This window comes from Vipera berus (genome assembly GCF_964194415.1).
Source record: "Vipera berus genome assembly, chromosome: 1".
Taxonomy (NCBI): Eukaryota; Metazoa; Chordata; class Lepidosauria; order Squamata; family Viperidae; genus Vipera; species Vipera berus.
In genome coordinates this window covers 217,244,595-217,265,778 of record NC_138202.1, presented here as the reverse complement: position 1 = coordinate 217,265,778, position 21,184 = coordinate 217,244,595, and the positions used below count along the sequence as shown (strand labels likewise).

The 21,184-nt window shown below is 38.6% G+C and overlaps 1 protein-coding gene across 3 annotated transcripts in view; it reads left to right on the top strand.

The window, feature by feature from the left end:
• Positions 1-16,815, top strand: part of LPIN1 (lipin 1) — a 56,374-nt gene extending 39,559 nt beyond the window's left edge. For all 3 annotated transcript variants that reach the window (XM_081346532.1, XM_081346533.1, XM_081346531.1), the window contains 9 exons: positions 2,733-2,825; positions 4,056-4,111; positions 4,750-4,870; positions 6,742-6,890; positions 9,329-9,415; positions 10,199-10,351; positions 11,364-11,478; positions 12,595-12,698; positions 13,825-16,815. In XM_081346532.1, coding sequence (XP_081202658.1) covers positions 2,733-2,825; positions 4,056-4,111; positions 4,750-4,870; positions 6,742-6,890; positions 9,329-9,415; positions 10,199-10,351; positions 11,364-11,478; positions 12,595-12,698; positions 13,825-13,984 — 1,038 coding nt within the window. In that variant the 3' untranslated portion in view covers positions 13,985-16,815. The remainder of the gene's footprint in view (positions 1-2,732; positions 2,826-4,055; positions 4,112-4,749; positions 4,871-6,741; positions 6,891-9,328; positions 9,416-10,198; positions 10,352-11,363; positions 11,479-12,594; positions 12,699-13,824) is intronic.
• Positions 16,816-21,184: the final 4,369 nt, after the last annotated feature.

Genomic DNA, 21,184 nt, shown 5'->3' with positions numbered 1-21,184 from the left:
TTTGTTGTATGTTATCCCCATGCCTGGATGTATGCTATCAGGGGAAGAAACTCCAAGTTTATTGTCAGCCTTTTTGGGTTAACCTGACAGGAAACAGAAGTAGGTGACCTAAATCTACTTCATTATAAGGTTATATTAATAGAAACTTGTATGTCTGAAGGCCCAGACTTCCCACTGTCACTCTGACCCATCTGATCAACTAGGACAGGTTCTTCCTAAGTTTCTTTTCTCTGATCATTAAACTCTCGGGGGCTCCTCCTCCTCCTCCTCCTCCTCCTCTTGCCTGATTGTTTCCTAGACAGTATCTCTTTTCTTTCATCCCCCAAGGTCATCTACACGTTCCATTAGTCCTAGCTCTTGCATATAAAGTCTCTTACCCACTTCTGAACTAATTGATTTCATTAGACACACTTATGTCCAGTTAGAAGTCTATTGAGGTCTTCCCTGTAGACTGATAGTGACATAAAAATCTATCCCAAGATACCCCTTAATTTGTTTAATGTTTGATGAAATAATGGACTCAGTAGCATCCTTTTGTCTCGCTGAGGATTGATTGATTGATCGATCTGCCCGGTCAGTAAAGTTGCAGCAGATAAATTCAAGCCAGGATTTGCTCTCTGCTTTCACTTTTTCCTTACAACATCAAATGGCATTTAAAAGAGCAAAGATCATTGACAGGTCACGCTGGCTATAATAAGTTTCATGCTACTTCCATTACTGAATTCAAATTCACTAGAAATTCGTGCTTAGTCCTCTTCCAAGCCAATATACCACACGGGTAGTCCTTTCTTACTGACCCACTTGTTCGGCAATCATTTGAAATTGCCACGGTGCTGAACTAGGCGAACTTACAACTGTTTGTAGAAGTTCCAGCCATCACACCATCCCCGTGTCGTGTGACTGCGACTTGGGCACTTGGCTGCCAGCTCCCACTTTCGACCGTTGCAGTGCCCGGTGGTCACGTGAGCCTCATTTGCCCACCTTCCCTGCCAGCTTCCTACAAGCAAAGCCAATGGGAAGCCAACAGGGAAGGTTGCAAGTCGCTCTGCTGAGTCTTGCCCTGCCTTTCTAGGCTTGCGTGGCCTGGTGCCCTGCCCCCCCGCCCCCCCCCCCTGGTTTGCGTGCTGTCCTGCTTCCCCAAGCCTCCCTTCACTCGTGCAGCATACAGGTAGTCCTTGACTTAACGACCACAACTGAGCCCGACATTTCTGTGGTGAAGCGAGACATTTGTTAAGTGAGTTTTGCCCCACCATTTTACCACCTTTCTTCCACACAGTCGTGAAGCGAATCGCTGCGGTTGATAAGTTAATGACCTGGTTGCGAAGCGAATCTGGCTTCCTCATTGAGTTTGCTTGTCACGCGACCTTGGGACACAGGTGACGGTCATAAGGGTGAACCAGTTGCCCAGCCTCTGAGTTTTTGATCAGATGATCGTGGGGCTGCTACAAAAAACGGTCACAAGCCATGTTTTTTCAGTGCCGTGAACTGTCGTAAGTCAACGACTGCCTGTCCTGCTTTGCCCAGCCTCCTGTGCTTGAGTGACACCACAGCCTCTTCCTTTTCCAGCCTCCCTGCGTGTGGAGATGTCCCCCTCTGCTTAATGACCCACATTTCTTGGGGTTACTGTGGCATCTGGGACTACCGGGATTGTTGCCGCTAAGAGATGCAGTCCCTTGACATCGTGCTTTATGCCCGCATAGCTTAGTGACGGTAATTCTGGTCCCAGTTGCCGTTGTAACGCGAGGAAAGCGTTTCCTGCCCCATTGATCAGAGAAGATCTCTATTTTACTGCTATAAGCCTGAGAGTGAGAGACCCAGTTGCTGATCTTCAAGCCCCACCTATTGTAGCCAATCCTTAGGGATGATGGGATTTGCAGTCCGGCTTCTGGTTCCCCCACCGCTGCAGTCTTCATGTGGACTGTGCATCTGAACTGATGTAAAGCTGTGGTCTTTGTGGTAAAGGAGAGATAGGAAAACAATTGTTGCCTTTTTTTTTTTTTGGATGGCTCCCTCACATGTGTAGATTGTAACTTTCATCAGTTTACTAGAATCTGGGGAATTATTCAAAGTATTTTAATGCATTTTAGGATTGAACCTTCAGTAGTGAATATTGTATTGAATTGGATGCTAATTTTATCTTGGCCTAAGGAGAAAATATTTGTTTTGGTTAGAATAAGAAATCAGCTATATTTATCTACGTTCAGTTGTAAGACAGTATCTTTCTCTTCAGCAGTTTGTAGCTATTAGGTTGCCATATTAATGCTAAAGTTTCATTCAACCATTATCGTTTAATCCTTTTCTAATAACTATTAGAAGACAGTAAAACACCCAGCTATTTATTATTTTTTTATGAAAGACAGCCGTGCTGAATTCCTTGCCAATGAAATGTCTTTATAATTTGTACTAAACAAAATTAGTATTTCTTTCTCCCCACCTTTTGTGCATTACACTAAACTTATTATGCCCTTTTTGTTCCCATTTTTCTTTCCCAATTCGTTTTTGAATTTTTGAAGCGTTCTTGTTTAAGTTATTTCCGTGCATTTGTGGATACCATTGGCTTTTGCTTTAACAAGATTTGTAACCCACAGATAGTATGTTTCCTTTGACTTGCTTTGCCTCAGTTTAAATTGTCTCTGTGTTTTTTTTTGTTCTTTAAGAAAACCTTTTGTTTGCATGAATTCAATTACTTTTTGTTTAGTTTCATTATTTATGTTACCATCCATTTATCACAGGCCACTGTGGATTCTATAATGAGGGATAAGATGCCCAAAAAAGGTGGAAGATGGTGGTTTTCATGGAGAGGGAGGAATAACTCTATCAAAGAGGTAAATCTGGAACTACCCTGAATGTTTCTTCTAGGCTTCTACACACACACACACACACACACACACACACGAAATCTGCATGAAATCTGTGAATTGTTGACTCTCCTTAAAGAATCCAGATTTAACAAAATGAACTGTTGAATGCTAAACACTGGCGTTGCTTTGCTTGTTTGTTTGGGATCCCAATTTAGGTGACAACAGAATGTAAAGATTACAGGTAGTCCTTGACTTAACAACAGTTTGTTTAGCGACTGTTCAAATTTACAGCCGGATTGAAAAAAGTGTCTCCTGACCATTTTTCACATTTACGACCATTGCAGCATCCCCATGGTCACCTGATCAAAATTCAGATGCTTGGCAACTGACTCATGTTTATGACCGTTGCAGGGTCATGTGATCGCCTTTTGTGAAATTCTGACCAAGCCAGTGGGGGAGCCAGATTCACTTAACAGCCGTGTTATTAACTTAACAACTGTGGTAAGAAAGGCGGTAAAATGGGGCAAAATTCACTTAACAAATGGCACTTAGCCCCAGAAATTTTGGGCTCAGTGGAGGACTACCCGTATTTGGAGATTCTTAAGCCATAAAAGCTGCCACAACAAAGATTTCCGGGAAGCTGATTATTGTAATTCTTGGTACAATATTTCACATTCTTTCTTCAGCATCTCAAACCTGGCCATATTATTTTCCTGAATAGTATTCAAGCTCACTGTCAATATTTGCTGATTTGGGTCATGAGCCATCTGATTAAGCATTTTAGCTCCTGCAGGGATTGCCAAAACGGTTACGGGAGATCTTGAAGAAACGCATATGATTAGCATGGCCAGGTCCTTTTATTATTCTCTGGTAGAAAGACAGTAGACGTAGCTGTTCCATTTAGCTAATGGTATACAATGATTACCCAGAACAACCCAATTGCAATTCACTTCTGTATTGCTGCCAAGGAAACCCCATGGATGTATCCATGAAGTCATCAATAAATCGAGTTACATTCAGTCTTCCTTTACTTTTTACTTGTCATTAATAATCTCCATTAAACTTTAGAAGTAGGTCCATGAAGAAATTATTAATCATAATAAAGCTCCCTATGTGAGTCACCTGAATAAATGTTTCCCTCATAGCTGGATAAAACAGAACTATTAAGGCCAATAAGAATGGATTTTGCAATAGTGCCACAACTGTGTTAATTTTTGCTGTAGCTCTGTTTTCTTACTTACATTTTACCCACAGGAGGCAAAGCCAGTGCAAAGTCTCAATGGAGAAGAAGAGAAGAGTATTGCAGACAGGTATTGGACATTTCTATCCTATTTTTTTAAAAATTTTAAACATTATCTCATTTATCTATTCAAAATGGTAAGAAAACATCTTCTGAGCTTTATAACTGAATAAGATTCGGATGCAAATCTGTTAGACATTATGTTATGGAGTCTCTTTCCAAATTGTTTTAAACTTATTTCACTGACAAATTTATTTTGGGGGTTTTGCAAGATGAAAATCCTTTTTTTTTTAGTTCTGATAGCATTGTCATGACAAATGGCTCTGTTTGTCTCTGCTGCTACTTTAAGGTATTATCTTATTACTTTTATATTAAAATAACAGTTCTGGGAGCTTCAACAAATACCAAATTATGAATAATCAGAGGCAGAGATAAAGGGTTGTGGATTATATCGGTATGATTACAGCCCGTATGGTTTAATGAAGGGAGTAACAGATTGCTGAGACTGCTGTCCATATCAGGGAGGAACGAAATTCACTGGGTGATCTTGAGCCAGTCACTCTTTCTTGGCCTAGCTTCCCAAAAGAGAGTTCACTTGCCATAAATAAAATAATCGATTATGGCTGAGGAGTACATATTTACAAATGTGTCTTCCCCACTGAGATGATACAGAAAAAAAATGGGGGCTTTCTGTGTCTGATGTTTCAGAATCAAAGATGATTCTTCCTCGAGTGATGAAGACCACCGAACTAAAAGTGAAACCACTCACCTTCCACTGTTGTCTGGAATAGGTTATAAAAAGAGTCTTCGGCTCAGTTCAGAGCAGCTGGTAAGTAACATTTGTCATCAGGATTCCTCCCCGTTATCACACAGAGTCCATCTGTGATAATAAGAGAGTTCCCAGTATCAGATAAAGGATATCCTGGGGCATCACTTGCTTACAAGAAAAGAGGAGGTCACTGATCAGTAGTCCAGCCGGTCCAGTTATGTCCATGGTAATGGGAAAGGAAGCCTGCTAGTTGAACTGTAGCAGAACAAAACAGTCAAATAACATCCATTAAGAATGGAGTAAAAGGGAGCAAATAAACAGGCTGAGAAAAATCAGTGAAACGTATGGGACCATTCATAAATTAATTTATTTTTCTGTCTATGGAGAGTCTCTGTCGTCCAGATCACGGTTGTCTGAAATGTGCTGTTCAAAAAGCAACTGGAGTTTCTTGGGTTGTTGTTGTTTTTTTGGAAAACATTTCATTTCTCATCTGAGAAGCGCCTTCAGTTCTGAAGAAGCTTCTTGGATAGAAGCAAAATGTTTTCAAGGAAAAAAAAATCAAGAAAATCCAGCTGCCTTTTGAACAGCACCTTTGGGGTTTCTTTCTCTGGATCCTGGGAATTTGTTTTCTTTTTCTTTGAGGCGTGCTTCGGTGACATAGCTTTACTATGGTGTGTAGAGTCTGTTCCCCTTCTTGAAAGAAAGCATGCTGGTTTCTAGTGCTAGCTTCAAAGATGCCGCTTTGGTCTTGCCAGGAATATGCTCTGTTACTGAGCCATGGACCCTTCTGCTTTCACCAAGTCACTGGAAGAGTTTGTGTAGTCACCCTGCCAAAAAACGGCATCTGAGCAAACTCAGAGAATCTTTTGCCGCCTTGAAGAAAAACTGGAATTTAGGGCTCAGTGGGTTAGGACGCTGAGCTTGCCGATCAGAAGATAGGCAGTTTGGCGGGTCGAATCCCGAGTGCCGCGTAGCAGAGTGAGCGCCTGTTACTCGTCCCAGCTTCTGCCAACCTAGCAGTTCAAAAGCACGTAAAAATGCAAGTAGAAAAATAGGGTGGGAAGGTAACAGCGTTCCGTGCGCCTTTGGCGTCTAGTCATGCCGGCCACATGACCACGGAGACGTCCTCGGACAAGCGCTGGCTCTTCGGCTTTGAAACGGAGATGAGCACCGGCCCCTAGAGTCGGAAACGACTAGCACGCATGTGCGGGGGAACCTTTACCTTTACCTTAGAATTTTTTATTGGCCAAGTGCGATTGGACACACAAGGAATTTGCCTCCAGTACATAAGCTGTCAGTGTACATGCAAGCGAGAAGTAATAAATCATCATAATCATAAATAATTTAGGCTGGTCTGAATAATTTTCGTAGAAGGAGAAAAGAGAAGCTGAGTGTTTGCACTGTAATTCTGACTGACAAGAAGAGATTCTTGATTGGTGACGGACACGGGGCATAACTTTTAGAAAGAAGTCCAGTTTGAGTCTTCACATCTTTTTGGCTAGGGGCTTCTCTGGTAACATAGCATTTCGTTCTATAGGCTCGGCATTGAATACAAGCGAAGGAGGCATCTTGCTTTAACCAGAGTTGATGTTTAAGTGTCTATAAAATTATTTTGGAAAAGCTTAACATGATTATTGTCTGCATATGCCAAAATTACCTATAGCATTAATGAGATTTTCCTAAGGGATTTTATCTGTCATGGCTTTGTACACTAGTGGGCTTCCCCCTTGTAGTTTTTCTTAAGGCCGAAACAAAACAATTCATTCGTTGGAGTGAAATGAAATATTTTCCTAACATTAAGTCTGTGAGCGTAAATTGTTAGCTTGGAAGCTGTAAGTATAATTGCAACTTCATTTGAACTACAATTCCATATATATTTCCTTCAAATAAGTTTACATTCTAGACAGTGTGTGTGTTTTTTTTTTTAACAGAAAAATCTCAACCTTAAAAATGGTCCCAATGATGTCACTTTTAGTGTCACAACACAATATCAAGGAACATGTCGCTGTGAAGGTACCATTTATTTATGGAACTGGGATGACAAAGTCATTATTTCTGACATTGACGGCACCATCACAAGGTGAGTTTTTAGCCAGACACAGAACGACACATTTCTGTTCAGGGAATACTAGGTTTTGCTGTCCTACAGAAACAGCATTAAAAGATTTCCTTTGAAGTGTCCTTTCTGTTTAGTGCAGGTGGAATTGTGTATACATTTCACTTAAGGAGCAACACATTAATGGCACAGTCTGTGCTTTACAGCATATAAAAGCACTGGGCCATTTTTAAACACCGTGCCACATGAGACAAATTGGGGATGCCAGCTATTTGCTTCTGTTATGTGGTACAAGAGTGACACAAAAAAAGTAACTGGCTTTCTGCCGATCTGGCAAAAAGAGATAGGAGAGTGTGCTTTCCTGTTCTTTTATGTGCCAGGCGGTGGCCAGCTGCAGGAGATACTCACCCTGACCACAATATGGGCAAAATGTTGCAGGAGGTACAACATTTGGTCTTTGGTCTTTCATAGCCCAGGAAGTCAGTGGTTGCCGTTCTTCTGCATCCTCTCATTTGGTTGGTTTACTTTTAGTAATCATTTTAAAGTGTTCTTTGATCATTCCTATACATGTGAATAATATTTATGTGTTACTTTTATGTAAGGGTGTAGGTCTATACATATGTTGTATATAGTATGTTTGAAATGTGGTACGTGTGTGTACACTTCGAAAGAAAGCAACTAAATTTCATTTTTAATGTGTGCCATTGTGCCCACAGGAAAAAATGACAATAAAGGTCTGTCTGTCTGTCTGTCTGTCTGTCTGTCTATCTATCTATCTATCTATCTATCTATCTATCTATCTATCTATCTATCTATCTATCTATCTATCTATCTATCTATCTACCTATCTACCTATCTATCTATCTATATGTTTTTATTGCTGAAGTCAGAGATCTGATTTTTTTTGTCACGCTAAGCCACAGTTTGTATAAATGTGGCTTATTGAGTTAAGCACAATTAGTTGAATTGACCCATCATGGTTTATAAATGGCAGTGGATAGGTTTATACATTATGCAAAAAGAAATACCCCCTCCCCTCTCCAAAATGCCAAAATGTAGAATGACATGTGTGGGAAGCGTGAAACCATTGCTGCTTTTCATAGCACGTCTAACATAATGATTTTTAAAATCTACATTAACCTTAACTTTATCGTACTGCAATTATCCATGCCACCCAAATCTCAGGTTCTGTCATTGTAATTCCAAAAACATTCTGTTTCTCAGCAGCACCCACTCTTTCATCCAAACCAAACAACAAGCTGCAAAATATAGTTACCGGTACTTCTTTTCTTTGTACTTTGCAACACCTTATATTTAACTTGTATTTTTTTTCCCCATCACACAAATTTAGATATATTCTTCTGGATTATTTAATTGGTGTATCAGTTGTCAAAACTGATGTTTTGTTTTGCCTGAAACAAAACAATATTCTAGGCAAAACATTCATCTTAATCGTAGAAATTCTCCCCAGCAGTAACAATTGTAGTGCACCTCATTTTAACATATCTTTTCTAACTTCATTCTATGTCTTAACATAGTTATTTGGAAGTAGTATATAATCCATATTTGTCATACGATGACAAATATTTTATCTTCTTCTCCTCAGTTTTAAACCTTTTATTCATCAATTCTGCTTTATCTTGTATTTTTCATATTTTGTTACTATCTTTAGCTTCTGTTTATTAATCTTAAATCCTACTAATGCATCAAATTCTGCTAGATGTGCCATACTGAAAATATGGAATAGTTACAAACGCAGGTTGTGCCCAAAACACCTTTGTTGCTATTAGAACAAAAGAAGTGTTTGATGGATGTGCAATAGTAAGCAAACATAAATGGCTTACTTATCGTGAATTATTAGAATTCTGTCAAGGGAAATGTAAAATAAAACCAACAGAAGAACTAGTGATAGAGGGATATATTTATCAATGTTTTTTTATTTACAATTACTATAAAGTTTTAAAGTAGACAAAAAAATTCATGTTTCTGAACATTGTAGGACTGAGTTTGAAATAGAACTGTGTACAAATAGGAACACATAACTGCTAAAATGTATAAACATTTATTGAAATTTGAAACAGAAGTAAAAGAGTGCATGATAAAGTGGCTTAAAATAACTGCTGCTTCTAATATATAATTTACTCATGGAAGGATATTGGTAATAATACTGTTACCAAGTCAGTAGGGTCAAAATTAGAATATTTCCAACACACTCACTGTAAAGTGAAGATAATTGTTTGGAAAGGAAAAAAAGTGAGTGATGTTTCTAAATATATTCCTGCATTGTTAGAGATCATTAAAGTAATTATTCTGACCAACAAGATGGAAAATAGTTAATAAAATTAATTTACAGTATATTAATGTTAACTGCCAAACGTGTTTCCTGTATTCCACAAATGCAGGTTGTTATTGTATATTTCTTCTTGGTTTCAAATATCTTCTGGTTGTTTTTTTTTTTCCAGATCAGATACCTTAGGTCATATTTTGCCTACCCTTGGCAAGGACTGGACACATCAAGGCATTGCTAAATTGTATCACAAAGTCAGCCAGTAAGTATATTAACTATTCTGCAAAATCACCTTTCTTCCTTTTTAAATGTCCGTTTCCACTGCATATGAGTTGTCATATAAAAACAAATGCCATTTATCACGCGAAGAATATTTCTTAATGTTGAGAACTGAGCATCCATCCTTCAGGAAGGATGGGCAGCTTTGGAACGATAAATAGCATGGCTGCCTAACGAGAGGCAGCTCTTACCATTTTTGCCCTCTCCTGGAACATCCCTGAACGTGATCTTTCAGGGCTCTCCAAATTTGGCAACTTTAAGACTTGTGGACTTCAATTCCCAGAATTCTTCAACCAACCATGCTGACTAGGAAATTCTGGGAGTTGAAATCCACAACTCTGGAAGTTATTAAGTTAGCATAAAAAAGACTTACCTAAGAGCCAGTTTTTTTCTCCTTCTTTAATGAATATGCAGAACTCATGGACATGAGCGATGCTAAATTTTCTTGCATATCTGTATTTTGAGGTACAAAGGTAGTCCTCAGTTCATGGCCACAATTGTAACCAGAATTTCCATCGCTAAACAAAGGGGTTGTTAAGTGAGTCGCACTCATTTTAACGGCCTTTTTTTTTGGCTGAAGCTGTTAAGCGAATTCCTGCAGTTGTTAAATGAATCATGTGACAGTTAAGCAAATCTGGCTTCCCCCATTGACTTTGCTTGTTGGAGTCTGGCTAGGAAAGTCACAAACGTTATTTATATAGGCTGCAAAAACGATTTAAATAAATGTGTGATGGTGATGGCATGTTTTCTCTCTTTAAAACCGCAGAAATGGATATAAGTTCCTGTACTGCTCGGCCCGTGCTATTGGGATGGCAGATATGACTCGAGGTTACTTGCATTGGGTGAACGAGCGGGGAACGGTGTTACCGCAAGGGCCTGTGCTATTGAGTCCCAGCAGTTTGTTCTCAGCTTTTCACAGGTATCACATCACTTGGTCTTGCCACCCTAGACCAGTGTTTCTCAGTTTGGGTCCTTTTTAAGAGTTGTGGTTATCAACTCCCAGAATTCTAGTTGAGGAATTCTGGGAGTTGAAGCTCACACCTCTTAAAAGGGCCATGGCTGAGAAACCCTGCCGTAAACAGGGTGTAATTTTTTTCCATCCCTAGAATGGCTGAGGGGTTAGACTTATTACCAATAAGATTAGGGTATCAACAGTTATGTACAGTTGCAAAGGTATCATATATGAAACAATGTAGTAAAATATTGTGGTCCAGTAATGCATGTTTTTGCATTCAATATTTATGGATCGACTCTAAAGAAAGGTAATTATGTGAGCCTGATGAAAAATGCTATTTAAGCTATTTCTGGCAGAAATATGCTCGCATGGATTTGGGACCTGTACTCAGAGTTTACCTTAGGCTTATGCACAAAAATTGTTTTTTAATGGGAAGTATTTAAAAGCAGGATATCTTCCCCACTAAATACATTCTTAATCAACTTGCTTTTTTCTTTGCACTGAATAAAAATAAGCTAAGAGAAAAACTTTTGATCTTTATATTTCTAAAATACAGAAGGTTGAAAAACTTTCCCATTCTGATTTGATGTTGTCCATTGAGGGAGAGGAAATCAGATAACCCTAAAATAATTAGAAGGCCCATATGTTCATCAGTGAACTGTACGGTTCTTTGAAGACAAAGGTTTATCCAAATGAACACAGCTCTCACATTGCCAAAATCAGCAGGCTTGTAGCAATGCAATTGGCCTTTTTTGTGTAGATTGAGTCTTCACATCTAATTTTAAACAGCCCTATGGAGCATGAAATATTCCTGAAAACCTTGAGATATTATTAGTCAGAAGTCTTCATCAATTGAAACTGTTCAGATAGCTGAAAGAAACGTAGTATGTACCATTTACACATAAAAGCATTATCATCCAATATTTATCTTATTTTATTTTATTTTACCTAATTTTATTGTCTTCTTTTATTTCAGGGAAGTGATAGAGAAAAAGCCAGAGAAATTTAAAGTTCAGTGTTTAACTGACATAAAAAACTTATTTCATCCCAACACAGAACCTTTTTATGCTGCCTTTGGCAACAGGCCTGCCGTAAGTACCAACTGTGATGATTATTCCCAAAGAGCTCTTCCACAGCATTGGCACGGTGGATTTATTGTTCAGTTCAAAAGTATTCTCCAGATTCTGTTACACTACATTTCCCACCGCCCCAGTTGGCCATGCTGGCTTGGGCCATTTCGATCTGTTTTTGACCACCCCAGACCTCCAATCTGCTTCAGAAGGATGCCATTGTTGGTCTCAGTGCTACATATTGGCTCGAGAGTGGACTAAAGGAGTCCAAAGAACCTGTTTCTTCCAGGAGTGCCCATTGAAACTCTAATCTTCCAATGTTGCTGGATCCCGCAATGGTTTCTTGAGGTGGGATCAAACCATCTCCTCCAGCGTCAGTAGAACCATCCCCTCTCTCAAGGATGAGTTCACCACTGCATAGATCCAACCATACCACCTCCTGAGAGAACTTGACCAACCTGAATGGACACAGATCTGAAACCCAAGTGGCCACACTTACAGCCTCCCTCCCCCCCCCCAAAGCCTGGCCCTTATTTCAGAACTAACAGATTAAAACTCTTCCCAGATAATAGAACTAGACTGTGCCTCAATCACCTGCAAAGAACTTGCATGGCTGACATTCAGCTCAAAGTAGATCAGACCCAATAGATAATGAGAATAGCCCTCAATGGCCTTGTAGGTATTCCACTGGTCCCCACTGGCCCTTCCCTAGGTATAATTGAACCAGCTTAAATTTGCAGATGGACAATTGGTAGACGCAATAAGAGCAGAGAAATGCACACACTGCTCTTATCTTCTCAAGGTTCTTATCTGTGCTGAGATACACCCTTCTATATTGCTTCCATTCCCTAAGCAGCCAGATCAAGCAGTGACTGAATGTTTGTGCTGCTAGTTTTTAATGGTGATGACGACTAGGAAATTTTTAAAATAATTGTCGTAAAACAACAACGGCAAATCATTTCTGTGTTATTACTGTGAAAACTACTGTGCCAGAAGTTCTGATCCACTTGAAAGAATCAGTACTTGGAATATATATTTTTGTAACTTAAAATTCATGAAGTGCCTTTAATATATAGACCTAAAACTATTTGTGGGTTATTTTGATGAGATTCATATATTTTTTGTTATTTTATCCAGGATGTGTACTCATACAAGCAAGTTGGAGTTTCACTAAACAGAATATTCACTGTTAATCCAAAAGGAGAACTAATTCAAGAGCATGCTAAGACCAACATTTCATCGTGAGTATCTTTCTGCTGCTTTATGTAGTGCTGATTTTCTTCTTAAGTCCTTGGTGTTGGAAGTTATAACAGGAATTAAATGAATTGACTTGAAATAAAAATTCTGTGATATGATCTACACTCCCAACATTTAACTGGTTGTGTAGAGATCAAAAAGTATTGGATTCAGCGCTTTCTTTATTTAAACAAGCTCTTTGTTAAAGGACACCCACTTTTGGTTGAAAAATACACTTGCAAGGATTTAAAAATGCCCTCTTAAGATTTCAATAAGATGAGGGTATTTTGTGCATACAACAGAATAATCAAGTAAACATCTCTAAGAAAGAATGACTGAGTCCTGTTGTAGGTAAAATCCATTAACAGCTTCTCTCGTTTCCAAATTTTTGTTTTTTGCCATCCCATAAACTGTCTGTATGTCTACCCCGATAGGTTTTCTGAAGCTGAAGTTCTGATACACCTACTCAGAAATAAGCCCCATCAGTACAGTTGGATTTTGTCATACTTTAATTGTGTTTAAAATTTGCAATTTTAATCCTGTAAGACAGCCCACATGATTAAATCATATGTTCTCAACAATCTTTGGAATGAAGATCGATTCAAATCAGGACTGTGAGTGACTATAGCCATGGCCCAGCTAGGAATTGGTTTTAGGTTCACATTTAATTCCTTCTGTGCTGTTATTTTTTTGTGTGAATATTATGTGTAAATGTGCACACGATGCTGAGGGCGGGGCAAGCACCCACATAATGCTGGGGATGTGGTAAGTGCTCATGCAAAACTGGGGGCAGGGCAAGCGCCTGTGCTATGCTGGGAGCAGGGCTAGCACCTGTGTGATGCTGGGGGCGGGGCTAGCACCCGCATAATACTAAGCTCGGGGCTAGCGCCTGTGCGATGGACGGGGCTATTCCATGTGTGATACTTAGGACAGTGCTAGCACGAGTGGGGGGAGTGCACACACAGCACACATGCACGCACTGGTCAGCCATTCACACGGCCCAGTGGCCAAGAGGGCATGGCCCGGTAGTGGGCCGTGGCCCACAGGTTGGTGACCCCTGGTTTAGATAATATCTCATGTTTTTTTTTCTCTCTCTCCCCCCCCATCCCCCCATTCTCTCTTCCCTTACAGGTATGTGAGACTTTGTGAAGTGGTGGATCATGTATTTCCCTTGCTGAAAAGAAGGCATTCTTCAGACTTTCCCTGTTCTGACACCTACAGTCAGTTCACATATTGGAGGGAGCCACTGCCACCTTTTGAAAATCCAGATGTTCATGCTAGTTTACCATAACTCTTTTGAAACATCTTGGCAGCATCTCAACATCTCAGCTCTTCTGTGCTTCAGTTGTTCAACTGCATTTTGCATCTCAAACAGAATTTGGGATGTGGTGGTTTAAAAATCAGTTCAGAAATTACTGTTGTTCTTTAAAATAACATTTCTCAAGGTTGTCCATCCAGCTCTTCACCAGCACAGTGCGTAAGAGGTACCCGATGCCATATATTATTTTTAAAGGGACAGTTCCAGGTACCGTGGTAGTGGAAATTTCAAAACCGAAGTCCTCTACAGTCTTCAGTGTTTCCATGTGAGCTTTGAAAGCACAGTGTCATGTTTGCCCCTTGAACCACTACCGGAGCCATTCCATCTCCTACTTCTCAGGTAGAGGAAGAGGAAATAACTCTAAGCCTCCGAGGGGTAACACATGCATTTTCTATACTCCCCCCAAAAACGGTCGTCAATGAAATACGTTGAGATCAAGTGAACAAAATTCAGTCGGTCGATAAGCTTAACACAGCATGGCTGTGATCACTAGCACTGTGCTAGTTCGTATTGATAGGGGTGTAATTCTAGCATCCAATTCTTGTCAATATGTACCATTGCCAAATTGTTCTTTCAATTTCATTTTATGATGATTTTTTTAAGGAATTGAATGCACTTTGATTATCAGTTGCATGTGATTAGTTGGCTGTACTAAGTTTCAGCCAAATCTTGAACCTGCTGTGTTTCATCTTAATCCTGCTAGAAGGTTTGGGCCCACCAGAGGTCCCACAGTGCAATATTTTTATGGTCGTAGCTAGAGTTTACTACTATGACATATGCTTTTCAAATAGTGTGTCTTAGAAGGATACTAGGCAGTTGGAGTCCTCTGCCTTTCCTGATTTCTTTTCCATGAAGAGTGTTGCCGTTTAAATAGATGTGGCTCTTCCCACCTAACATAATACGCAAAGGTTTCTGCTTCCAACGGTAAGGGAAACATGTCTGGAAGTATTTTTAGTGAATTTTCTTGAATTGCTTTGTTGCTGGTTCAGCATATTTTATTTGCACTACATGAAGTAGATGTGAAGGGTTAAGGAGCTGGCTGATTTTAAACCCTCTGAAGATATTTCTTTGGGGATTCTTTTTATTTTAATCACACAATTTTGAGATTAATACGATTTGGGGTGCCCTATATTATAGACAGCCATTACTGAGAGTTTTTCCTTTACATTTCATTTTTTTTTCTTGATACAATTAGGAGAAATCATTATCTTCCCTTTTTTTGGTTACATTTGACTCTTGGGGTTCAACATTATAAATGAACATTTTAGATTGTTTTTGAGAGAAGCTGCTTTTTACAAGTTGCTGGCCTTCTTTAAAATGCAGATTTCCATTGTTTATTGTATATCAAATAATCTTTTAAAAAAACAAAATCCTTGCTTTTATTAAACTATTTCCTTTTAATATTTGTTGAAAGGTTGCTAGGTGATCAGTTTAAGACTAGACATAAAGACAATAGGTCTGAGGCCTGTAAGTTTTTTAAAGTGAGAGACTAGGCAAAATTAAATGCTGTTGAGATGGTTAGAACATATGTTAAAATATCTTTCTCACTGTGTTAAAATTTAACTCTAGTATTTTTCTCTTGCTGATCTCTGAGTAAATAATATCCCTTAGAAGAAATTGGAATCCTTCTCATATCAATTTTAGATATACCTCACTTGCCATTATATAAATTCTGCTTCTTTTAAAAGGGAACTTAGAATTCTGCCTAGTTGCGTTTTCATAATTGCACTCTAGCAGCTCCCAAATACAGTGGCCAAAGTTAATTATAATAAAGTTAAATTAGTTTCAGTCCCAATAAAGTCATTGGGCCTGACTTCTGAAAAAATATAATGGATTGCTGTGTTAGTAACCTCTGCCTTTAACTGGATTAGGTCCAAAGCCATAAGCCAATTTTAAGTAAGATACAAACTATTTTAGGAAATTTGTTTGCCATTAAACCAGTGGCGCTTTTACAACTGATAGTGAAAGTATGATAGCTTGTCACTCTTTGTATTTAATGAATTAATTTCACACGCTGGCTCCTGTAATGCACATTCCGCCAAATAATTATGTCATTAGCTTTATAGTGCAACTGATACACCTACTCAGAAATAAGCCCCATCAGTACAGTTGGATTTTGTCATACTTTAATTGTGTTTAAAATTTGCAATTTTAATCCTGTAAGACAGCCCACATGATTAAATCATATGTTCTCAACAATCTTTGGAATGAAGATCGATTCAAATCAGGACTGTGAGTGACTATAGCCATGGCCCAGCTAGGAATTGGTTTTAGGTTCACATTTAATTCCTTCTGTGCTGTTATTTTTTTGTGTGAATATGCAACCCTTTCTGAAGCAGCATCACTGTTTCCTCTGATTACTGTTCTTGGCAGTCCAAAGCAGCATATATCTAAAATAATTTAAAATCAATACAAAAGCTAAAGAGGAGCATGTAACACCAAAACTGCTCAACCCCCAAAGTCATTTTGCTTCATAGGGAAGGAGAAATGGGGTTGAGATTTGAATCCATTTCTCTTTCAAGCTCTATTAATCAGCTTTTGGGGGGAAAAAATAACACCACAAAACTTTTCATGTCTAAAGCCCAACTGTTGAAATTGAAGAGGAATTATGTGTGCACAGCCATATTTCTACATGTTGTTTTGCTTCAACAGGCACACAAGCACTTTCTTTTGTATTCCAGTAGCTGAATTAGGGTATCAATATCTGTAAGGAATATCTGTAATGAAACATCTATAATGCCTGTTGCTTACAATTGCAAAAAGGGACTAAATATTATGTTTCCAGTCTAAAGTTATGATGAAGATCCAGTAACTCAAATGAAAGTAATTTGCCATGGCAATTCTTGGGGCCCTTATCAGCAGTTAGTGGATAAAGATGGAGTTGGATGCGTAGGACTAGATCACACATTCCATTTCATTCGCTTGAAGGGGATTTTGTTATTTTCCTTGCTTGTGACATCCTATATATAGTTCAATTGGACACCATACCTTACTGGGATTAGTAAAGTGGTTTTTTCTCCCCAATTATTTCTGAATGTACATTGATTCCTATATGTGGGCAATATCACGGGTACATAAAGAAATACAGGTACTGATCCAAAACCAGCATAATTTTAAGGTCTTTAAAATTACTAGTTGAACAACATGAAATCTACTTCTCAGGTCCAAGAACACGATTATGGATTTAGCAACATTTTATAATCCCAAAAGTCTAGAATGGGGAACGCAAAGCCATGGAAAAACTTGTTTCGATATTATCACTTTTGGGGCATGTTTCTCTTATTGCAGAATGCTTCTCTTGCTCATTCCTCGTTCTTACCTTAATTACAGCCAGGACATGTGTTTGCCATTTTGAATTTGTATTTGATTTCTCAGAACAAAATGTGGACGATCCAGCCAAGGTTAAACAATAGTGTTGTGTAGCACTTTGAATCTTGCTTTGGCGCAGCTGCTTTACAGTTGCAGAGAGACGTTATGCCTCCTGTTTTGCTCTGAACACATTTGGGGGTATTGAATGTAAAACTCTGCCCAGTCCTATTAAACGGGTTTCATTCCTCTTTAATTACAAGAACACAGCTAAAAATTAGTGGGATTCACTACTTGGTACACGCAGATGGTTTTCTTATTCTAGTTTTTAAAGGATGAAAAATCTGCCTTATAAACAGGAATTTTAAGGAATTGTTCATAAACCAACAGTAAATATTTTCAGGAATTGGACTGTCACCAAGGCTAAACTGAGAATTCTTGAGTGGGTCTGTCCTGATCACCCAACACATACTCTACTGCAATAATACTTCAGGCAAACTCTGGATTTCTATAGGAAAAGATGAAACCACTTGAGAAACCATGACAAATTTATTTTGTTCTTATTTGCTGATTTTAATGTACCGGGCATCAAATTTATTTTTTAAAAAACTTGCCTAAGCTTTGTTAGAAATGGTATTGTAGTGTTGAATGGAGTTGCTGAGAGGTTTGCAGCTGATATTTATGGCACTGGTAGGGGAGGAGTATTTTTTTTAAAAAGCATTTTTAAGTAGTTCTGCATACATTAAAATGGCATTGTCAAATTTGCACAATAAACATGGAATGAATGAATGAATTCTTTCTGTGAAAGAAAAAAAAGAGACCCTCTTCACTTCTGGTGTAATGATGGTTTTCTATTGCAGAAAAGATACCTTTTCTAAATAGAAAGCCAATATATGCGCTGTTTATACGGTCTCCCATATATTAAACTAGAATATGCAAGATGGATCCCTGTTTATTTTGATACATTGTATGGCTATTCAGTTCCATATGTTGAAAATCAAATAATGGCGATGGAATTTGAGGGCAAGTGGGAGAATTATTAATGGATATACTGTATTTGAGGAAAAGATTTTCTCTATGTATGCAGTAGTGCTGGGCCCTTAAAAAAATTCATTTTGATGGTCAACAAAATGCAAATAAATATATTGTAATAAATTCAATCCATTGGAAGATGTCGTGCGGGTCGTGATTTCAAAAGATACACACAGAAGAAACTTCATCCCAAGATAAGCTCTTTAGAAAGTTTCTGCAGGTTAGTAGGAAAGTTTAAGCACAGAGTGAAAGTCTCCTTGGGTTCAATCACAACATTTGACTCTGTAATCCTAACTGTGTTTATTCAGAAGTCCCAGAGTCATGGATAGTCCTCAGGAACCATCTTTAGGGTTGCATCGTAGCTCTAGCTGGCTTAGGTCCCCAGCTTAAGTTTCCTATTTTAAGCATTATGCCTGTGAGAAAGAAAGAACTGGAAATAAATAGCAGAAGAAGGAACAGTGTGCTGATTTTATTGCCTGCCTAATGCAGACAGGTCCAGCAAGGAGGGCATGAAACAACTTGTGGGGTGCACCATCGGTTCAGTTCTCTGGTAGAGGAATCCTGAAACAATTCGATTTTTTTGGTGCTTCTCTTTATATCAACCTTTCCCCATTCCAGGGAAGCTGCCTCTGGCTTTTTCTATTCCAGAAACATTTACAATATTAATGGGATGGTTTGACCACATCCTCTGTGCCCCTTTATCCAAGTAGCTTTTAGCAGAACAATTGATCCGTTAAGTTAGCACAGGCAATAGCAACAATAAAAGCATGGAGGGGATTCCTCTTAATTCATTGGCAGCTCTCACTGGGCATAACGGAGAAGAATGGGGGAGTCAGGAGCTGTCTGAAGTTCTCCAAGGGCTGAGGTCAAGATGTTTTAAAAGTCAGCTCCATGTTAACAAGAGCCTATTTATTGACACAGGAAGTCCTTTTTCTCTAGCTATGATTAAGGCTTGCAAGCAAAACTTTTCAGTTACATAGTATTTTCTAAATGGAACTTGTCTTTGGCCTTTTGTCTGCTAGAACCTTGAAAAGGAGTATTTTCTTTGGTGGTCAGAAAAGAAAGTAAATGGATTATAACAGTTCACATTTTTTTTTTAAAAAAAACATCTTTCCCCCTTCAAGGCTTTTTAAAAGAACTTTGAAAGCTGAGATAGTGTCAGATTGTGTTAGCTCTATATTCCAATTCTGAGCGCCAATGTAGTGTTGTGGATAAGGCATCAGGCTGGAAACTAGGGGACTGTGAGTTCTAGTTTTGCCTTAGATGTGAAACCAGCTGGGTGACCTTCAGCTAGTCACTTTCAGCTCTCGGAAGGCGGTAGCAGCAAATCACTTCTGAAAAACTTTGCTAAGGATAAAAGTCAATACAAACTACAGAAAAAAGAGAAAGGGAAGAGGAGTGAAAAGGAAAGAAAATAAACCGGGAAAGAAAAAAGTAACTTCCTCCTTGTTATAACAAGATAATAACATAACCTCTATTCTCCCTCAAGCTTATCTCTTAGGTAAAAACAAATTTCAAATGCTGTGTCAATCAATCTTTGCCGCCTTTGCCCTCACACGATCAAATTTAGGGGCTAGCATGTATTTACAATGGTTGCAGCATCCCAAATTCACATGATCGCCATTTATAACCTTCCCAGGAGACTTCTGACAAGCAAAATCAATGGAAGGTTTCCTTAATGACCACTTGATTTACTTAACAATCATCGTCATTTGCTTAACAATCACAGCAAAAAAAAAAAAGTCATAAAATTGGGCATGACTTCACATTTATTAGTAATGGCTGTAAATTGTGGACTGCTTGTAATTTCAAATGCTGCCAGCCCCTCAATTTTCCAAAATCTATATTCCAAGTGCCCTTACGGTGGATAGTCCATAAAAAAATTGCATATTTTTAAAATTTTCAGTCAAATGCAAGTTGTCTTTTAAGGAGAAACTTGCCTGTTGATTACAGTAAAACTTTGCCAGTTCAAGGGGCCTTAATCTTTCCAATATGCAAATTATAAGTGGTTAATATGCAAGGCTCAGTTGAGTATAGTGTCCATAAATAGGCTGAGCTTGATGTTAATTCCTACCCTCAGCCACTCCATTTATAAGTCAACCATAAAAACATCAAAGTCCCTACTCGACTTATGAAGAACGGCCGTCCAGAATCACGTGGATGATTTCAGTGATCTTTCCTGTATTCTGGAGAGATTATGCCAGGTTGGATCCAGCATCCATCAGTGATTCTGCTTGCAAAATTGTCTTGCTAGCTTAACAAAAGCCGGCAAGTCATGCATTTGCCATGGCTCTTAGAAGATGCAAAATCGAATGGAAGACAAAAAAATAATAATGCAATTTTAACTGTTCGATTGTTTTGATGACCCTATCTCATAAGGAGTAGATATGCATCAAATAAATGCTGAGCCTCAATTTTAGATTTCTTTCCAATATGCATATTTTGCCAATAGCTCTGAATCTTATCATTTGGGGTGGAGTTGATTAATGTGGTCATCTGGGAATGAACTTCAGTGGGAAGTATTTCCCAGTAAAGTGGAATACTGAACTGCATTTCACATCGATCCATTTTCAAAGGGTTGCCTTTTCTTTTGGAGATTCCTGCAATGATCACACAACACACAGCACTGTATTGTCACGTGGGTAATTCAAGAAAAGCTAACAAGAAAGGAATGTCCTTGTGTTTTCTGTGCAGAAAGCTTGGTTTTGCTGTTACTCTCCTGGACTTTCCAAAAAACCAAAAATCAAAAAAAACCCAACCAACTGGTAAAAAGCCTAAACACCTTGCATAATTTAAAAAGTAAGAACAATTTCTTCATCCTTTTGAAGCATTTTC